This window comes from Engystomops pustulosus, chromosome 3, assembly GCF_040894005.1.
Source record: "Engystomops pustulosus chromosome 3, aEngPut4.maternal, whole genome shotgun sequence".
Taxonomy (NCBI): domain Eukaryota; kingdom Metazoa; phylum Chordata; class Amphibia; order Anura; family Leptodactylidae; genus Engystomops; species Engystomops pustulosus.
Genome location: NC_092413.1, coordinates 158,366,951 through 158,388,781, shown reverse-complemented (window position 1 = coordinate 158,388,781; position 21,831 = coordinate 158,366,951). Strand labels below are relative to the sequence as shown.

The window sequence follows — 21,831 nt, the reverse complement described above, 5'->3', positions numbered from 1 at the left end:
ATCAATTCACATACAACATTTAAGGGAACTTGCTGCCCCCATTAACCGGATTGCTACTTGTCCCAGCAGTTAGACCCCCAATGTTCAGATACTTATCCCCTATAAAATGTAAAAGGTAGGACAACCTCTTTTAGATATATGTGCAGACCATGCTTATGTTTTGAGACTACAGTGATCTCCCATAGTATCAGACTGCAATAACACACTATTTAACCATACACTTAAGTAAATTTTAAGTAAATTGGTGGCTGATGGCTGGTTCAAGCAGCAAAATTTTTATTTATTAAATTATTTTATATTGCTCCCTTATAAAGAATGGCTGGACCATTGTACAACCTCGTCATCCTCATAGACTGTAGTAAGCTCTTGTGATCAGGGCCCTCACTCCTATTGTACCATATGACTGTTTGTTCTGTGTAATGTAATATTATGTTTGTTCAAATGAGAAGAAAACAGTAAAGCTGGCACTCACCCATAAAAATCCAATCCTGCTGCTTTTTGCTTCCCTCCCGCAACAATGTTGTTTTAATCGTGTTGGAATAAAGTTTGGATTTTTATTGGTGAGGTCCAGCATTACTGTTTTCTTCTCATTTGAACGTTTATCGGCACTCTTATGGACACTTTATGAGCTAGAGCACCGCCTCACCACCCAACAAGTCGGCACCCAAACAATGTTTTGAGCAATGTGAATTGTTGCTGTTAGTGGCTAAGGGTTGCCTAAGTGCAGTGCTCCCCCATTTGTTCTTCTTTTGCTTATAATATTATATTTGTATATGTCCCCTATGATTTGTAAAGTGCTATGGAATTTGATGGCACTATATAAATAAAGATTATTATTCAGCTATGAATAATATAAGAAGAGGCTCACGGGGTGATACATCATACAGACATGGGGGCTTATTTACTAAGGGTTCGCAGATGCACTTCCGTCAGACTTTCCAACTTTTTCGTGTTTTGCACAGCTGTGACAGGTATTTAACAGGGGATTATGTGGCACATTATCGGACTAAGCTGCGCTGGCTTTCATGCGACAGAACCGGGGGGTGTTCCAGCGGACGATCCAACAGATTCGGACTGAGCGTGGGATTTAACTTTCAAATTGTGTCGCAAGACAATGCACTTACATGCACTCGGAAGAAGTAGGTGTACTACGGCAGACCTGAGCGGGGAAGTAACACATGCAGGTTATGGTTATCTCAGTGATTCGTGGCACAGTGCATTATCATCAGACATTATCGTTCTGTGAACTCCTCCGGATGGGTAAGTAAATGAGCCCCATGGTGTTTGCTATATATGGCAGAAAACACCTATCCATTACAGAATTGATGTGTTACTTCTCCTTTGCCCTGCAAAAAAGTTAATACATTTTCAACAATAGGCAACTGCAACCCCAAAATGGAATGGAAGATGCATCTCATCCCGCAAAAAAAATTGCCCATACATGGCTCCATTAACAGAAAAACCATCATTTTATAGCCTGCAAAAGGGCACAAATGAGGAAACTAAAATCCACTAAGTTCTATAGGACCAGACTGGCAGCTGCAGGCCACTCCTTTCTGTGTCTCGCTGTGCGCTCATACAACAAGTAACGTCCACATGTTGGGGGTCTCTGCAATCAGGAGAAATTGCATAGCAAATTTTGTGATGGGGTTTCTCTTTTCATATTTTGGAAATGTCTAAATTTTAGTGCTAAATGAATTTGCAGGAAAATTAAACCATTCTAGATTTCAACTCCATTTTGTTTTTCAAAAACATTTGGTGTGATAATGAATATTTAAAACATAACTTTTAATAAAAGTCGCAATAAAAAAGGGTAAAACTAGCCAAATTTTGACAACACCACAAAAGTCAAAGAAAAATAGGATATAAATGGTTTGATCTTACCGGCTATGTATCTACACAGAGTAGGTTGGCAGGTGGAGTTATCACAGTTGTTCAGGCACAGGGATGCATGAAAGAAAAAGCCTGTTGCCCCCTAACTAGCAGACTGGGGGAACGATAAAGTGACATTATTATTTGTAGTGGAAAGAGGATAGCGGTTAGGATAGACTACCTTTGATATGTGGAATTTACTTGACTTCTCCATGACAACTACTTTGTATCCATGAGCACCACTCCATCTGCATGTGGACCACTCCGTCTTCATAGGAACCAAACCAATTCCATGACAACCACTTCATTTCCATGACAACCAATACATCTACATAATGACCATTCTGTCTCGATAACCAGCTTGTCTTAGTGACAACCACTCTGTCTCCATGGCCACCAGTCTGTCTCGATGACAACCATTACCTCTCCATAGCGACCACTCCGTCTCCATGATGACCACTTCATCTCCATAGCAATGAGTCTGTCTCCAGGGCAACCATACCGTTTCCAAAACAACCGTTCAAGTCTCCAGGGCAACCACTCCAATTCCATGATGACCAATCCATCTCCTTGGCAACCATTCTCTCCAGAGCAACCAGTCCATCTCCTTAGCAGCCACTTCATCTCCATGATGACCACTCTGTCTCCATGGCATTGAGTCCAACCCAATCACAATCAATGCATTTCTGTGTCAACTAGTCAGTCTCCATACTGACCATTCTGTCTCCATGACGACCAATCCATCTCCATGATGATCATTTTCTTCATGGACGCCACTCCCTCTCTATGATGACCAGTCCTTCTCAATGATGACCCCCTGTCCATCTCCATGACGACCAGTCCGTTTCCATGGTGACCACTCCGTCTTCATGACCACCAGTCAGTTTCTAAGGCAACCACTCTGTTTCCATGATGTCCACTCCATCTCCATGGCAACTTGAAAGCCTCCATGGCAAACACTCAGTTTCCACGATGAGCATGTTGTCTCTAGGGCAGGTAATATTGTAATAATTACACCTCACAACTGAAGTAATAAATAATAACATTGGAACTATGCTAATTCATATTCATATCTGCTTTCATATCAATTCCGAAAACCTCTGGGTTGAGTGATAATAGAACGACACCTTACGTGTTTAGTTATAATGACCCACATTTATCAAAACTAGTGCCGTCTGTACTATGTGCAGTTTGCCTGTGGAGTGTGCAGAGTGCGGCAGATACATCAAAACTGCTGCCTGTTCTTCATGAATCTGGCGCCCCCTGCACTGCTCCGGAAGTGGGTACCATTTCTTGGTGCACTGGAGACAGAATTGTTACGCACGTCAGTAATAAATGTGGCGCAAACGCTAACTAAGCAGTAACACGCACCTTTAGGAGCACATTTTTTCTGTCTTGTCAGACACAGTGCAGCCATGACACAAAGCTGGCGCAGACACTTTATAAATACATGTGCCAGAAGTATAAACTTTTTTTTCAGTGCAAAGTCATACCTACAACTTACATGCATCTGTAATATGTGTATTTACCCACACCAGTTTTAAATCGGGCAGAAAGGATGCATCCTTTAAGAAGCTTTTTCTCTAGGACCACATGTCGAAAATGAATACCAGATTTGTAGGGTCTATAACAGCAGTGGCAAACCTATGGCACGAGGGCTGGCACTCTGAGCCCTTTCTGCAGGCACTCAGGCCATCACCCCATGACAGAGTTTACCAAACACTGAATCTTCCTGCAGTCCAAGGCAACTTAAATGAAATCTACCATTTGATCTCATGCATTATGAATCAGACATACCTTGAATCTTATCTTGTTTAATCCCTGAGCTGGGTGGTTTTTCTTAAATAATTATAACATTCAGGACCTAGGGAAATCTGGATTGCGTCAGCCTGTCGTCGCTAAACACATTACACTGAGTTTTCTGAACTGTCCAGACAGGACTAATTAACATGAGCTGGATCACTCATACACAGGCAGCAGCTGGGGGATTGTGCAGCGATTGATTAGTTCTGCTTGTCAGGCACAACAGTGATAACATCATTCTCTGAAGTAGTGCATAATTAATGTGAGAGGAAAAGCGCCAGAGCCCCAGTACAGGAGCAACAGAGCTTCATTATCATCATTTTATTGTTATTATTGTTTTTTCAGCAAAACTACTCAGATTAAAAAAAGATATGTTCTGCATCAGTGTAACTACAGCATTTTCAAGGTATGTTTGCTTCATAATGCATGAAAACAAATGGTAGATTTTGCTGCTTTAAATGCTATTTTAAAGCGACATTTTTTTGGCTGTTTGGAACTGCAGGAAAAGTGAGAAGGTTTTGAATGAACTGCATTATCTTTGGATGTCATCCTACTGGACCCACCATTCTTCTTGTACAGAGAGACCCTGGAGAGAAGCTACAACGAGAGTTTGAATTTGCCTTCCTTCTTTCAACTGTATTGGTGGCCTCAGGGGACCTATAGAATTGGAAGATGTGGAAGAACAGGTAGCAATAAGTTACTACTTAAAATTCCATGTTGACACTTCATAGTTAATAAGTGGATTTTGGTTGTAGTTTTGGCACTCTGTCTTTAAAAAGTTCGCCATCACTGGTCTATAATATTAATAAAGCCCAGGGCCCATGGCAGTCTTAAATCGCCGCAGGGTGCAGTATATGTTGTAGTTCTGGTTGTTATCATTGTTACAGACCAAAGGGGATCTGCACAGACCCAAATTATATGTGTAATTGTCCACACACCAAACTGCAAATATAGCTAAGACGACAAGAAGTGTGTCAAGACTAGACAAGGAATCAAATGGTAATGTATATTGTTAAGGAGATCGCACTGGTTTCGGACTCCATCTTGACTACTGTCCGCCATCTTAGATACAGCGGCCATGTTCCCTGACCATTGTCAAGTTAATGTCATGATTCAAACTTCATTTTATGTAACCTGTTCGCTCGCCTGTCAGCTAATACCCTTTGACATTTAATGAGAAGCCAGTCTGACCTTGACGCTACATTATATTAAGATTCTGGAGTCCGCTTATCTTCTTCTTCTTCACAGGAAATTAGTATAAACAATATCTGTGTACAAGGTCTGTGAGAACTGAGCACAATTAATTAATTTTTTCCCAGAATGTGCTGATGACCAATAACTTTACAGTATACTATTCACGCCTCTTTGATGACTCTTCTGTCTGTGATATTATGCATTTTGAGATATTAAACGGGAGAAGATCTTTACATACACTAAGAGACTGAAGTGTCTTAGTTTTTATGTTCAAGTTCCTGGTACCAGGACAACCAGGAAAGCGTTAATTAGGACTCACCTTACAAAAGTCAAGAGGTCTGTTGGGACCCTGCATAAAAATCCCTATCAATATTATACCAACAGACCACACATACCCAACTGGATTAAAAACTATTAAAATGGTAGACATGACAGACCTTGGTCAGTCCACTTTACTAACACCCCAAGTTTACTCTACAAAATATAAAATGCCTCAAGCAAAACTGTCCAACGAACAAATAGCTATATCAGTCACAGATAAATCAACTGTAGTAGCAACATAGAGTGCTGAAGAATGCTAACAGCCACTTATGTACCACAAAGGGTGTACAGAATATAAGCACACATGCCCTGGTATTTATATACAATATAAGCTCACATACAAGTAGGCCAAGACAAAGGCAAGCAAATCTGGGTGTATCAAAGCATACCAGTATACCAGGTATATAGCCTACTTCTTCCAGGGGATATAACAGAACCTCTCCATGCTGCAGATTCACAAGCTGTTACACTGCCCCCCCCTCCCTCTGCTCCCTCAGCACTTCCTATGCTGCAGTGAGATTACATCAGGCAGAGGGAGGAGGAAGTTTCAGCATACAGTGAGAGGGGGGAATTGCTCCTGCTCACTGTAACATCAGGTGAATATGCAGCAAAAGGGGCAATGGGAACTGCCCCAGTAGCTCTTCAGTTACATTAACATAATTTTAAAAGTTGATTCTAGAAGAAAGGAGGTAGATAACAAATATAAGAAGATTACTACAGTCACAGGGTTTGGATCTATGAGTAAGTGTCCCTGGTTTGATTAACTTTACTGGTATCTTCTGGCCCATAGAGTACCATAAACCTTATTTTACTCATCCTCTGATTAACAAAGATAAAGCTGTTTGGAAGATTTTACCATGTAGGACTTCCATACTTTCTATAATGCTCCACTATTGGTCGACCTTCACCGTGTTTCATTGTATTTCTTTGTTTTGGTTTTCCATCTGACCTCAGATGCTGTTTGTAATCCTGTAATTTTTGATGAATAAAAACAACAAAGGGATTTTCCCATCTACTGTAATTATGACATATGCACAGGCCACAGGAAGAGCGTCAGCGGTCCCCCATTCTTGAGATGACTATGTGTATATTCAAACATTTCTAAAATTGCAGTTAACTTTATTTTTATTTTTTGCTCAGTATAATAAACATACAGTATACATAACAAACTTCTGTAGGTTTTTCCTCTGCCTCTACATCATTCGGACATATAACTATCTAGGTAAATGTCAAGGTATAGCCAGTGAAAACAGTACCTTTGGTAAGGTGGGAATGAGGTTAATAAAAGCCCTCACGTTCTCAAGCAGATCCTTCCTTGTGATGCGATTGTTAGTCCGCTCGCGGGACGCAGCGAGCAGCTGTGTTGGTCTCTTTTCCTTTCGGCTCAAAAACCAAGCGGCCGCTCTTTTTCGTTACACCTCGATCCAGAAACGTGTATATAGAACGAAATACAAAGCAATAGTGTAGCACAGCTTTGATTGAAGACAGTAATCTTTGATTTTTATACTCACAATGATAGGAATTAAAAAGGCCTTAAGTAAAAAATCTTTACATAAAAGAATTCTCATGCACATTCGGCGGTAGTTGCCCGACTCGAGTTTCGCCAATAGCGGCTTCCTCCAGGGCTACTCACATGGTGGATTAAAAATCCTGAAACTAAAACAAAGGGGCCTACTGAGGCTCTGTTGCCCTGGGACCCATTGAAAGCTAGAGTCCACCCTGCACATGGTAGTGCAGAGCCAAGTGCCATCTCAAATTTTTGTATTGCTCTGCCCTGTGGATATGTCATAAATACAAGATAAGAAAGTGCCTTGAATATACTTAAAGGGGTATTCTCACCAGGGCATTCACTTTCATTAATCTGCCATATATAAACATTTCTTAAATTAGATGTTATAAAAAAAAAATGTCCCGGTATGAAGATAATTTCTCATAAATGTAGTCATATGGTCCCTTAGAAACAAGACTATCCTTGGATACGGACACCTCTGCTGGAGGGATTTCACAAAGACACAAGAAGTTTTTGTATATGAAATGTCCGGGAGTTGCTGAGTGTCCCACAGCAATCCTATCGTAATGAACGCTGAAGCCAGGAGGTCAGGCAGGACTCAATAGCCCATGTATGGCCACCGCTGCCAAAATGTGAGGTGGTCGTATCCGAGGAAGCCATCTCGTTTCTAAGGGACAACATGGCTACATTTATGAGAAATTATCTTCACACAGGAACATTTTTTTTAAATAACATCCAATTGTAGAAATGTTTACATATGGAAAATGAATGTATTTAAATGTGAATGCCCAGATTGGAATACCCCTTTAATAAGCAGTAGGTATCCTAATATAGGCTCTGGCGAAGACAAGGAGTCCACTTAGACTCCGCTCCCGGGTTGCAGCTGGCATCGTTAATCGCCCGCGGTGGTCCAGGGAGTCCATAGACTTTAGTTCCAAGGGACTATTTCCATAGACTGACAGCTACTTTGTTGCTACAGAAGCCAATCTGTTGGTTTTACAGCTTCTGAATCAAGAAAGTCACTCAAGAAATTTGCTTTAGGTCATTCAGTAATAACTGACTGATGAATTACTGTGGATGAACAGGACAGAAACATCTTCAGCGTGCAGCTACAAAGAACTGTGCACACTCTTCCGTGAAGCCGGAGTTCTGCGCATGCGCAGTAGATCTGGCTTTGGAGGCGAGATTGCGCAGCTACTGGCCTGTGTTCTGACCATGTGCAGAACTCTGGCTTCGCGGAAGAGTGTGCGCAGTGCCTTGTAGGTGCATGCTGAAGATATCTGGTAGAAGGATCGAAGAGGCTACATGGCGTGGCTACTCCACGCCACAGTAGCCTCTTTAGAAAATTTGCATATAGAAGCCATTAAACGTTATAAAAGATTGTGGGAAATGAAGAATTAGCCCTAAAATGGGCTATCCTTACATTCGTTAGATGCACCTACCACCGGATCTACCTTAAAGGAAACCTACCACCATGAATCTACCTATTAAGTTCAAAACAGCATTCGATTATAAAGAGTGAAAGTGCAACAAAATTATTCAGTGTGTAAAATAGCAGCCACTAGTGGTCAATTCATAGAAAACAGCAGAATGGGATCCCAGAAGAGATTTCCTGCTATGAGAGAGCCAGAGAGCAAGATTGCTATAAATGTAGTGTGTGAGTAGGGTATTAATGGTAGAAGGGGCAGGGAGAGAGACCATTAGGGTGATAATACTAAAGCCATCTCAAGGGTAGGGGAGCCCTGCAGGGCGCTCCAGGGATTCTATATCCCTTCGAATATCTGGAGGGGGTCAGTGCTGGTCGCCTGGCTGCTAAGCAGTTTTAACTGCAACGTGTGACCGCACCCTCAAAATCAAATTCACCCGTTCAGTTTATGTCTTTGACCTGTTAAATTAATAAAACTACACGTAAAACCACCTAAAAACTGATTACAACATGTGACCGCACCCAAACTCTTCCAGGTCTCCAGCAGGTGGTTTGTGCAATAAATATGGAAGGAGAGGCTGATGTATCGGTTCTCCCTGGGGCAAACCCTTAGTGTTTGTAATATATGTCTGGGTGATAGATGGGGAGCCCGTGGTGGTAAAGCCTTATCCAGGGATCAGACGGAGGCAACGTTGTGCAAAATAGCTTACCATTCTTTATTGACCAACAGCAGACAAAAGGCCTAAACGATTCACAGCAGAACTGGTACCGGAATGGTCATGGAGAGGTGTCCTCAGGAATTGGTTCACCAGCCTAGGATGGAGCTGTGTCCAGTTGTGGATGCAGCAGGTCTTGTCCTGGGTTTTGCTCAGTGTTAGCCCTGATGGTGGACTGACACTGTTTCTCTCTTTTCACTCTGTCTGACAGGATGTGCTCTCAGGGGAGAGCTGGCAGTAAAGACACACGTGGCGTTTTTAGGCCGTTTTTAGTTAGTGCGTTTTCACATGGTTTTTTTTTTAAACGCATTTTTTAATTGCGCAATAAAAAAACGGACAAAAACACATGCGTTTTCAAAAAAACGGATGCGTTTTTAACGATGTGAAAGCGCACTAAATAAAAACGGCCTAAAAACGCCACGTGTGTCTTCACCCTAAGAGGTTTCGGGAACCTCCGAGGGTTTTTTTCGCTCATTTCTCGCTCTCCACCTTCAAAAATCCATAACTTTTTCATTTTTACGTGTACAGACCTGTGTGAGGGCTTATTTTGTGCGTAACAAATGTTACTTTCCCGTAATGTTATTTATTTTAACATGCCGTGTACTGCGAAGCTGAAAAAAAATTCCAAATGTGGAAAAATTGAAAAAAAACCCACACGTGCGTCACGTTCTTGTGGGCTCAGTTTTTACGACTTTGACTGTGCACTCAAAATAACACCTCAGCTTTATTCTTTGGTTCGGTGCGATCGCGGTGATACGAAATTTATTTAGGTTTTATTGTGTTTTAATACATTTTCAAAAATTAAACGAATGTGTACAAAAAAGAAAAAAAAAATTCTTCCATCTTCTGAAGCTAATAACTTTTTCATACTTTGGCGCACAGAGCTGTGTGAGGTGTCATTTTTTGCGAAGTGAGCCAACGTTTTCATTGCTACCATTTTGAGGTCTGTGCGACATATTGATCATTTTTTATTCCATTTTTTATGTGATGTAAAAAGGTGTAAAAGTCGCATTTCGGACATTTGGGCGCCATTTCCCGTCTCGGAGGTCACGGTCGGCCGTAACCGTTTTTATATTTTGATATATCGGGGGTTTTGGGACGCGGCGATACCTAATGTGTCTTTGATTTTTACTGTTTATTATGTTTTACATCAGTTCTAGGGAAAGGGGGGTGATTTGAATTTTTTATATTTTATTAATTTTTTTTATTTTTTAAACTTTTTTTTCTTCACTATTTTTTAAGACCATTTAGGGTACATTAACCCTAGATGGTCAGATCGTTCCTACCATATACTGCAATACTTCTGTATCGCAGTATATGGCATTTCTGCACACTATACATTACAATGAGCCACTGGCTCATTGTAATGGATATGCAGAAGCCATGTATCCTCGGGTCAAACGAAGACCCGAGGCTACCATGGCAACCGATCGCCGCCCCCCCGATGACGTTCGGGGGCGCGGTGATCGTAACAAAGATGGCAGCGCCCCCCGCGCGCTGCCGTCTTTTAAATGCCGCCGTTGACTTTGCCGGCGGCAGCGGAGGGGTTGATTAGCGGTGGGGGTTTTCTGCAATATGCAAAAACCCCCACCTTTGTATGAAGAGGACTCAGCCCGTGAGCCCTCTTCACACACTCCTTATACCTCTGCGCCGTAGAGCTACGGCGCAGAGCGTTAAGGGGTTAAGAACTAAGAGAACTCGAAGTCTGGACCTAAGAACTAAAGCCCCTCCCTGTCCAGGGGGCTTTGTTATCCTGGTCAGGTGGGGGCTAACTCTCCAATCACAATCCAGTGTACATGGTGAAACATCATTGGTTATAATTCACATCCACTAATTACCTCAGACTTACTGCATTCCCCGTCAAGGAGTTGATCAGACTCACTAGATGGGTTCTAACAGGTTGAGGGCCTTATTCGCAACTGCCCCCTTGCCTATACATTGGCAGAGGTGTTGCATGTCAACTCAGTTGTGAACGACCCATCACTATAGCACACAGTGTATTATATACACATATACACCTATGCACTGTTGCACAGATAGACCTATAATCTATTACAGCCTTGTGACTACTGTACACAATACCTGCTGAAGTGTCAGCCAGGCTGTTCAACAGATGCTATCACTCTCCTCTCTTCCCAGAACAGTGGGAAAGGGGGAATACAGAGAACGGAGAAGACATAGCACACAGAATTCATTCTATGTGTCAGATTACCATGCTTATCCTACTCCCTTTTCCTCACTGACCCGACTATAGTCTTGTAACTTGTAAAAGCCTAGTGTGCAGGGAAGGTTTATGGATGATAATAGATTATTATTATAGATAATAGCTGCAAGTAAAATGTGAGAAATGTGAGCAGAGTAGATAGAGCTAACAATATGTAGCAGCTTGCTGTAATTAGAGCACCCCCTCACCGGTGAAAGCACCAGTGGGGCCTGAAATCTGCTGGCCCCACCCCTTGCTGCACCAACTCCACACCCCTTTCCCATTGAGGACTTCAACTGTGTCCCATGGAGTCTAAGGGTGAAGACACACATGGCGTTTTTTGGGCCGTTTTTACTAAGTGCGTTTTCAGATAGTTAAAAACGCATGCATTTTGGCAGTTTTTCCGAAATTGCGCAATGAAAACCGGACAAAAACGGATGCGTTTTTTAAACGCATGCGTTTTTAACGATCTGAAAACGCACTTAGTAAAAACGGCCCAAAAACGCCATGTGTGTCTTCACCCTAAAGCAATGATGATACAGAGAGCTATGATCTGTCTCATTGTGCCTGTTAGGGTTGGGTAACACAGAAGACAGGGGAAGGTGTGCCCTGAACTCACCCCAACCTCTCTCCCTTCCTATAGCCCCCCCATGCTAAACCATGGGGCGACTACTAGAAGACTAGCTAAGTGTGGGAAGGGAACAACACGAACAAACTAACAAACATAAAACACAAAAGAGTAGCAAACTAGCCGAAGTCACAACGAGAGGGTACGTCAAGAGCAAAATCAGGAAGCAAAGGGTCAATCTCAAAAACTAGCAGAGATCACAACAATACAGATACAGAGCAAGTCAAACCTATGAGCAAGGGATGAAGGGAATTCAAACGCTGGCACAGGTGACTAGTGAGGCTGCAATTTATGCAGCCAGAACCCCCACTCCAGAACCTGATAGGAGGTGGACAACTTCTGGGAATTAACCCCTCATGGTGAAGAACAAAGCACAATCACAGACACAATGCAGAGGTACACCAACTCCCAGCAGTCCAGAACACAACCCCTAAACAGCGCAAGGTCTAAGCAGCCACTGCCCAGAGTGCGCACCAGAGATCGCACAGGGGGAGGTCCTCGGCCCGAACGCACATGCGTTTCCAGAGAAACGCATGTGATCGGCTTAACAATCGCATGCGTTTGTTAAGGTGGGCCCTTAGGCCCAGTCTGACCCTGACTACACTTACGAGAGGGGTGAGACAGGATGATAGTAAAGGGTTAGCAGATAAACTGGTGCAATAAGATAATGAATGTACACTGGAAAAAAGGTTTTCAGCTTTTGCAGCTATATGGTATATTATGGTATTTTTCAGCCCGTAAAGCAATGTGCAGGCATTGTCTTATAGATTCATGAGAGCGGTAGCAGCAGTGTAGTGTCACTGTCACTGTACACAAGGCGCTTTCCCCTGCAGCGCCTCATCCCTCCTCTACTGCCCGGGAACAGCATGTGTAGTACCACTGGCGACCACTAGACGTCGCTATGACTTCCCCCCGCGCTCTCCTTGCCGGTGCCCTTCTGTTCGCTTCTCACATCTCGCTGCTCTCGGGCCTCGGGAAGGGTTGAGTTTGTGCTGCGTGACTTTCCGGCCTGTCAGGAGAGGCGGCCGTACGTTGCGTTGATTCTGGCCGCCATTTTACGCCGTGTTCCCGGCCTCGCTGGTTTGGTAAGGTAATGCTATTTGGTATGCTATTGTGCTGATGTAAAGTGTTGAGTGCGCTCATTCATTGACTTGTGCGGTTCCAGTAGGGAGAACCGTGCGTGTGCGGCACTAGGGGCCCCCCAGTCTCGTGCCCTACTCCCTGCATGCAGGGACTGACTGACTGCTTATGGCCTAGGGAGAGCAGGCAGTGCGGGGTTAAAGGTCACAGGGACCATGTCCAGGTGTCTGTGTAGTCATAGGACATCTATTATATATTCTATAGAGGTTACTGATATGAGCGGTTCATTGCTGTGGGCCACATAACTGGAATGACCCGGACCTAAGTATAATGTTATAGAGCATCAGGTTCCTATAAAGCTCTAGCGCCTGCTCCTGTACTGCAGTCTGCCCATATCTACACTCATTGGCCACATTTATCTAATATTATACTCTGTGCGGTTTACCTTCATTAAAACTTTGTTCATGCTGCAGAACTGTGCTGCACGGCCCCACTAAGCCCCTTTAGGTGCACATTTATCTGTCTGGTCAGACACAGAGCAGCCGCGACACACAACTAACGCAGACACTTTATAGATAAAGCAGTTTGCATGTTCTTTTCAGTGCAAATCAGACAGATGTGTACCAATGATAACAAAAATAAATATATAAACCACCGAAGAGATTTCTGGGAATAGAATGAAGGTTGTATGTGTGGATGTAATTACAATATTCTAGTAAAAGGATAAAGTGATTGGGGAAGCTCTATAACGGTTACGTGTCCAGTTTTGCAGATTTCTGACATTGTTGTCTAGGTGCATTATTGCTTTGTGTCAATGGGGAAGATCTATCATAAACCTGTGTATGATAGTGGTCAGGATACATGCACGTTCCTTCCACTCAACCCATTACTGAGACCCGGATTTCTGTTCTTATGATCGGTGGGAGTTTCAAGAGTTTGACCTCCCCAGATCAGCTTTATGTTACTTATCCTTGGGATAGGGACTAACTTGCAAACTTGGTACAGCCCCATGAAATTATTGGTCAGTCTTGTCTGCATTATGCATGGATGGTAAAATCCTCAGTATGTTGTGTATTGCCCCTCCGGTCGATAGCTGTGTATTTTCATCCCTTACCACAGTAAGGGACCCCTTGTTACTGTGGAATGTTATCACAGTGGTAACTTATATTGTTACGTATTGTAGCTTTAGCACATTTGTGTCGTGGGAATTCCTGATAAATGTTAGTATGTTATGTATGGCTGTGACTAGTATTAATGAAATCTTTCACTCTAAAAACTGCTTTGTTTTTATGTGAAATAGCTGAGGATCCTGGACGACAACTTCTCCCCTCCCGCCGATGATCATTGATTGGGAAACATATGTAAGTCTAGTCCAGGTTATTTCTGCTAGAGTTATGTAAATGCCTAGTAGTGTCCATATATAAATAGAAATCTTCGCTTTGTTAATGCTGAGAAATGTGCGATGGACCCAGCATTACTAGTCAGAGTAGCTTGCTCTCTGGACGGTCCTTTTAGTCTAAGGCCAGTGACCCACGTGGCGTTTTTGGTGTTTTTCTGCTGCTTTTTTACGCTTGCGAGTTTCAAATGTTTGCTTGAGTTTGCTTTTTTTAAAACACAATGCTTGATGTGCAGTAATTACATGCAGCTGTGTCTCTTGGAATTTGTAAAAACGCATCAAAACGCAGACCACAAGCGCATGCGTTTTCAAAAACACAACTGCTTTGGAAAATGTACATCGAAAACCGCAGGGGAAAAAAGGCCAAGTTAAGACGCTTTAACCTGAAACCCATTGAAAAAGCCAATATGCAAACATGAAATTGTGCGGCCAAATTACAGCCCCGTATACTGTCGTGTGCATGGGACTTAAATAACAGTTTTCCTGTGCTGTGTATTGCTTGAAGGGGTTTCCCTAATACTAGACCCCTTTCTGTTAGTGCAAATAGACTTGATAGAGGAACATTCAGCTCTTGGGTATATAGCAGGACCAATGGTCATTCATTTATGTGAATAGACACCCTGTGTAATTTGTCCTCTAGCGCCCCCTGCTTTGCTTGTTCATAACAGCCGCAATTATCTGCATGTCATTGTGTTCTTAGAAGAGAAGCTTTTCAGATAGAACAAACGTTCATTTCCGTTACAGGATTATAGGCTCGCTCCTACATATACCATTCTGTTATGGGTCTACCCGTTCAGCCCAAACAATGGTATCTCTAGCTTTACTGTGCTGTTATGTGCACCTGGTTTCACTATATACATGATATAAACTAAACATGTTAATCTGTTTCCAGACTGTACAGACATGAATGAACATCCTAAGAAACGCAAAAGGAAGACTTCTTTTCCTTCTCGGTATGCTGGACAGACCGCAGCTGTTTCTTCTCCAGGTAAAGTCTTGAGGCCAGACCTTTGCTTGTAAGGATAATTGTATCTTGAAATCTATCCATTACATAGTCCTTATAATATGGAGAAGACATCTGTCCTGTGTGTTACACATTTAAACACCAGATCTATTTTTCTTTTCTTTCTCCAGATGTCAGTTTGCCTGTCAAAACAATAGAAAACAATGGAATATATTTTGATCACTGTTATAGTGTCTGTTCTCTAATTCAACATGAACCTAAAGTTACAGAAATTGAAGGTGAGTAACCTAAAGAGTTTTAGATCTTAGTGCAATACAAGTCTCAAAGAACACAGTATAGGTAGCGTAATCTCTGTTTACAAGGAGTTTGCAAGATGAAGAAAAACTTAACAGAAGCCAGCTTAAAGGAAATCTACGATTTGATTTCATGTATTATGAACCAAACATACCTTGAGAATGCTGTATCTACACTGATGCAGAAGCATATCTTGTTTTTAACCCCTTCACAGATATATCCGCCACGGAGCTGTGAAGGGTGTATGAAGAGGGTTCACGGGCTGAGCCCTCTTCAAACAGAGATGGGCTTTGCTGCAAAGACCCATCACCAACACCCGCGGTCGGTGCTTAACCTGTCGTTTAACCTGTTGTTGGCGCATGGGCGCCGCCATCTTGCCTCCAATCGTTGCCCCCCCCCCCCCCCCCGAACGTCATAGGGGGGGCGACAATCGGTTGCCATGGTAGCCTCGGGTCTTCGTCTGCCCTGAGGCTACATGGTTCCTGCCTATTCATTACAATGAGCCTGTGGCTCATTGTTATGTATAGTGAGCAGAAATGCTATATACTGCGATACAGTTGTATTGCAGTATATGGTAGGAACGATTGGACCATCTAGGGTTAATGTACCCTAGATGGTCTAAGAAATGGTGAAAAGCAAAGAAAAAAAAAAGTTTAAAAAATTTGAAAAATTAATAAAAGTTCAAATCGCCCCCCTTTCCCTAGAACTGATATAAAATAAACAGTAAAAATCACAATTACATTAGGTATCGCCGCGCCCCAAAATGCCCGATCTATCAAAATATAAAAACTGTTACGGCCGGCGGTGACCTCCGGAACGGCAAATGGTGCTCAAATGTCCGAAATGCGACTTCTACACCTTTTTACATGACAGAAAAAATGTAAAAAAAAAAAAATCTAAATGTCGCACAGTCCTCAAAATGGAAGCAATGAAAATGTCGACTCATTTCGCAAAAAAAGACACCTCACACAGCTCTTTACCCCAAAGTATGAAAAAGTTATTAGCGTCAGAAGATGACAATTTTTTTTTTTTGTACACATTCGTTTAATTTTTGAAAATGTATTAAAACGCCATAAAACCTGTATAAATTTGGTGTCACCACGATCGTACAGAACCAAAGAATAAAATAGAGGTGTTATTTGGAGCGCAGAGTGAAAGTCGTAAAAACTGAGCCCACAAAAACACATGCGTTTTTTGGTTTTTTTTTTTTTTTAATTTTTCTAAATTTGGATTTTTTTCCAGCTTTCCAGTACACGGCATGGAATAATAAATAACATAACGGGAAAGTAAAATTTGTTACGCACAAAATAAACCATCACACAGCTCTGTACACGGAAAAATGAAAAAGTTATGGATTTTTGAAGATGGAGAGCAAGAAATGAGCGATAATACCCTGCGTCCTTAAGGGGTTAATACCTGAGCTGAGTGGGTTTGCTGAAAAAACTATTATAGGGAAGCTGGGTTGGATTCAGCCTGCCACATTATATGGTGCTTCCTGAACTGTCCAGACAAGACTAATCAACCTGAGCTGGATCACTCATATACAGCAGCTGGGGGATGGTGCAGTGATTGATTACTTCTGCCTATCAGACACAACACAGTGATTACATCATTGTAGCAGTGCATACTAAATGTGAGAGTAGAAGCGCTGAACTCCAGTACAGAGGCGACAGAGCTTTATTATCATAATTTTATAATAGTTTTTTCAGCAAAACCAATTAGCTCAGGGATTAAACAAGATAGGTTCTGCATCAGTGTAGCTACAGCATTCTGAAGGTATTTTTGCTTCATAATGCATGAAATCAAATTTTAGATTTCCTTTAAAGATATGAGGTTCTACTTGCGCCTGTGTTTTTTTTTTTTTTTTTTTAAAAGCGGCATCTGATCTTGCAATTTCTGTGGTTTCGATGTGTAACGAAATGTTTGAAACAATTTTTCTTTTTCTTTCAGAAGTTAATATTCCAAGTGAAAATGGTAAAGTTTGCAATTTACTTTAATAAAGGAAGACTCTTATTTGTACTGTCTTACCTCCTTCACCCTGCACTTGTCTAAATCAGCTCCCGCCTCCCAAACATACATACAGCAGATAAATAAGAGGTTGTTACAGTTACAAGTGACTTATCTACTTAGTCCCTTTATTTTTTTCATAGCTTAATTATTAAGTGAAATATCATCAAAATTATGTTTGTAAGGTGTTAAGCTTTACCCTTCTCTCCTTATCTGTCTGCTGTGTACATACTTCAGAACAGTTGCTTTGCTTTTTGTTTTGTTTTGCTTTTCCATTTCCCGCATTATAAAAACCATGTCTTTTTTCAGAATCTTTTTCAATTTACAAAGGCATTTCCAATGTTACATGGTGAACAAATTGTACTTATTGGTGGTGGTATTTAATTCTCTTCAATGAATCTGCAAAAAAAATTTCCTGTGTGCTTTCTTTTTGACAGCTTTCACCTTGCTTATTCAGCTGACATTGTGACCCATGGGCTGTCACTGCATAGGTGTCATGGGAAAGGTTAATTGCCACAACTGTTGCCAGCATTGAACTTGCCTTGAATGGAAAGGGCTCAGTTTGCCCTTGATTAATGGCAACATATGACATATTGGTATATAACTCATAAGAAATATAGCCTTACATCTCAATCCATCCTGTGGTGCTCTATTCACAGATTTCAGTTTCATATTGAAGTACTATAATGTACTTTTATGAAATAAAGATAATGGATTCAAATGTTTAGTTCTGCTGTAATTCGGAGCACAAATGTGAACATAGCCTTAGCCTAATATGTTCACCATACAAACTGGGTTATTCCCTAAGGGGCTAGAGGAAGGTGAAGTTCTTCTCTCCGGCTCCGGTAGGAATAATGCAACATTCTGCTTTATTATATCCATTTTTTTTTTAATTTCCATTTTGATTATTGCATGACTTGCATTGTGTAAATGGTCCATTGCCCATATATTCCTGAAAGTGACATATTTTGTTCAGCAGTGTTTGTATATGTGGCCAATAATTTATAAAAAAAAATGTAAATTTTTTTTTTTTTTAGAGGAGCTGCCTAGCACTAATGGAGAAAGCAGAGACGTTTGCGAGTCCCCCACACTAATCCCCCAACCAGTTCATGAAGAAGCAGTTGTAGAAGTCCATACAGAAGAGCCAGAATGCGTTCCATCCCCCGTTATCGAGGAGGAAATAAAAGATGTCCCACTTCAGATCCAAGAGGGCCAAGAAAGCCCAGAAGGCAGTCCCTCCTCCAGCCTGACAACGCCTCAGAAGTGGCCATTGCTGAGGGCCAACAGTAGCGGCCTCTTCCGCTGTGAACAGTGTGACTACAATAGCAAGTACTTTTCTGACCTGAAGCAGCACATGATCCTGAAGCACAAGTGCGCAGAGTCTCACATCTGTAAGGTGTGTAAGCAGAGCTTTTCCAGCGATGAGCTTCTGCTGGAACATGGGAAAGTGCACGAGGAGGAGCAGTTTAGCTGTAAGCACTGTGACTACAAGACCGGCTCCTTTGAGAATCTCAGTCAGCATGTGGCAGATAGCCACTTCAATGACTTCCTCTACTGGTGTGAGCAGTGTGACTTGCAGTTTTGCACAAGTAGTGAACTGTACCTGCACTTTCAGGAGCACAGTTGTGATGAACAGTACTTATGCCAGTTCTGCGAGCATGAGACCAACGACCCCGAGGATCTACATAGTCATGTAGTAAATGAGCACACCTGCCGTCTTATCGAGTTAAGCGATGCCTACAACAATGGCGGACGTGGACAATTCAGTCTATTAAATAAAATAAGTTTTGATAAATGTAAGAACTTTTTTGTCTGCCAGGTATGTGGATTTAGCAGCAGGCTCCACACCAATGTGAACAGGCACGTGGCAATAGAGCACACACGTTTTTATCCACATGTCTGCGACGACTGCGGGAAAGGTTTCTCTGGTATGTTAGAGTATAGTCAGCATTTAAACCTGCATACATCTGAAGGTGTGTACTTGTGCCAATATTGTGAGTACTCAACGGGTCAATTGGAGGACTTAAAAACCCATCTAGACTTTCGGCACTCTGCAGATATGCCTCATAAGTGCAGCAATTGCCTTCTGAGGTTTGGATCAGAAGAGGAACTCAAGACCCATCTTCAGACACACGAAAGAACCTGAAAGCACGTAGCATGTAAGAGACGTATTCAGGCATATTCCAACAGATTACTGTACAAGATCCAGACACGTCAATGTCTGATATGGTAACTCCTTGTTTGTGTAGCTGCTTGCATTGCTGGCTATGCCAAATGACTTGAATCTGCCTTTTCCACAAGATATAATTTGTGCATATGACAAACTAAACACTCCTTTAGTAGTAATAAACTGTAGTAAAGAAAATGCTGCATGCTCCGTGATTGAGGTGGATCAGTGATCGTTTTTGTATTTCCCCTAAATTTGTTCTTTTGAAAATGTAAGTGATCTCGTAAGACGTTTGTGATTTCTGTGTGAGAAACCCTCAATATGAGGCCGAATGGAAAGTCATTTGAAGCAGGGTCTTCATCTGTATGCGAACAAGATATTAAAATGAGGAAACAAAAACTTGTCATTTATTTGCAGTCAATCTCTGAATTCCTGATGTGTCCTTACCTAGTAATATTAACTCTGTATTTAGGTTTCCTACACATCTGATAAAATGAATTGACAGCTAGTCATAATGATGGTGGCCTTATGAATTAGTTTCTATATGATAATATATTCCCATCTTTGACTGTAGTCATATTTGTGTTTCATGCGATTAGGATTTTGGAGACTTTCAAACCTAAAATTCATCACCAAAAGAGCATCTTTCAAAAAGAAATACCGTAAAAAGGAGCACTACACTTCATCATAAGGATCACACATTTTCACTTGACAGTTTCCTATCACCTTTTTATTACTAATTCCTAAACTGAATTTATAATTAACATTACCGATTCCACTCACTTTTAAAAGTATATAAAACTATACCTGTCTCCCTGCCAGCAAACTGCATCACCATTATCTTCACACTTTTCTTATAGCTCTGTGTCCCACTCCCTCCGCCTTCCCTTCTGCAGACATGAGCAGACCCCGTGCTGCAAGCAAATCTCTCACTTCACATAGGGAGGTGGGTGCAGGAAGTAGAGCACTGTTTTTGGAAGTAAACAGTTTTTCAACCTTGGGAGAACCCCTCTAATTATAAAAATCAGTTTAGGAATTAGTTTTCAAAAGTGAATGGGAACCTGTCTTTAGGTGAAAATGTGTGATCTTGATGACAGGTTCCCTTCAAGGCTGGTGGATTGGTTGAAGTTCGGTAGGATTTCTGTCATAGTGCTGACCTGCGGTCCATTTTTGTGGTGACAGGGATCTAGATATATTCACATTTAAAGTAAAAATTTCTGGTGCGATATATACATACACTGCTGTCTTAGCTTTATCAGTTAATATCTCTGGTTCCCTGTCACCTAGAAACACAATCCTATTATATTAAAGAGTAGGGAAGAATGCTGAGATTCAAAGTTTTAGTCCTCTGAAGTGTGCCCACTCCTAAAGCTTCTTGGCAGGCTAGCCGCTGGGGGCAGGTACAAAAAGATATTGGCCTAATAAACCGCTACCAGTATGTTGTCAAGCAGCTGAACAGGTTACAGATTATGGTTCTTCCATGGTCCAGTGTGGTGGCATCATTTAGAAAATCAACTTTGAAGTGAGATGTTAATTGATTGTATCAAGTCAGGGAGGTGGAGAGTTTAGCACTGAAGTCAAGCTCTCCCAGCCTCTAAACACCTCCTCCCATGTGGTTGACATCATGCACCAGACTTCAGGAGATCTGGTCAAGATGTACCTGGAATTAGGACCATAATTACAGGGAAGGGGGTGTTCTAAGGCAGGGAAAACTTGACTTCAGTGTTAAACTCTCTGCCTCCTTGACGTCACCTCACTTCAAAGTTGATTTTCTGGAGGATGCCGCCACACTGGACTGTGCAATAGACATGATCTAGAAGCTGATAAACTAAATATTGGGGCACATGTATCATAAATTTTCGGCTGCCACTTTTTCAACGTTCCTTAAGTTGTCCTACTTAATCACTGCAATTGTTATGAGTTGTCTGTTTGGTCCCACTTTTGCAACTTTTTAGTCCCAAATAGTAGCTCCCAAAAAAAGTAAGTCTGGGTCTAGAATGCTCTGTTTTGGGATTTATTAGGTGCAAGAATGGGACAATTTCAGAGCCAAAAAGTTGTATAAGTAAAACAAACATCGGGGCTACAAAGATAAATACAGCCACTACACTAAGGCCCCTTCCACACTAGCGAGTGTGATGCGATGAACTCGCATCACACTCGCAACGCAAGCTGCCGGGAACGCACGGCCCGAACGCTGCACCGCGGGAGTGAACTCAGCATGTCAGTTCACTCCCGCGGTGCAGCGTTCGG

At 41.9% G+C, this 21,831-nt stretch overlaps 1 protein-coding gene across 3 annotated transcripts; it reads left to right on the top strand.

Moving 5' to 3' along the window:
- The first annotated feature begins 12,550 nt into the window (after window positions 1–12,550).
- On the top strand, window positions 12,551–19,980 carry ZNF639 (zinc finger protein 639). 3 transcript variants are annotated; one of them, XM_072142759.1, is made up of 6 exons: window positions 12,554–12,758; window positions 14,054–14,114; window positions 15,042–15,137; window positions 15,284–15,391; window positions 17,358–17,381; window positions 18,452–19,980. In XM_072142759.1, the coding sequence occupies exons 3-6, from the start codon at window positions 15,053–15,055 to the stop codon at window positions 19,558–19,560; spliced, it is 1,326 nt and encodes a 441-aa protein (XP_071998860.1). In that variant the 5' UTR covers window positions 12,554–12,758; window positions 14,054–14,114; window positions 15,042–15,052; the 3' UTR covers window positions 19,561–19,980. The 3 variants fall into 3 exon arrangements, with proteins under 3 accessions (XP_071998862.1, XP_071998860.1, XP_071998861.1); XM_072142760.1 differs by having other exon boundaries at window positions 12,554–12,763; XM_072142761.1 differs by lacking the exon at window positions 17,358–17,381 and having other exon boundaries at window positions 12,551–12,758.
- The last annotated feature ends 1,851 nt before the right edge of the window (window positions 19,981–21,831 follow it).

Coding starts and splice junctions, on each gene's coding strand:
- ZNF639 (XM_072142759.1), top strand. CDS start 15,053: ATGAATGAACATCCTAAGAAACGCAAAAGGAAGACTTCTTTTCCTTCT. Junction 15,392..17,357: donor TAAAGTTACAGAAATTGAAG/GTGAGTAACCTA, acceptor TTTTTCTTTCAG/AAGTTAATATTCCAAGTGAA. Junction 17,382..18,451: donor TAATATTCCAAGTGAAAATG/GTAAAGTTTGCA, acceptor TTTTTTTTTTAG/AGGAGCTGCCTAGCACTAAT.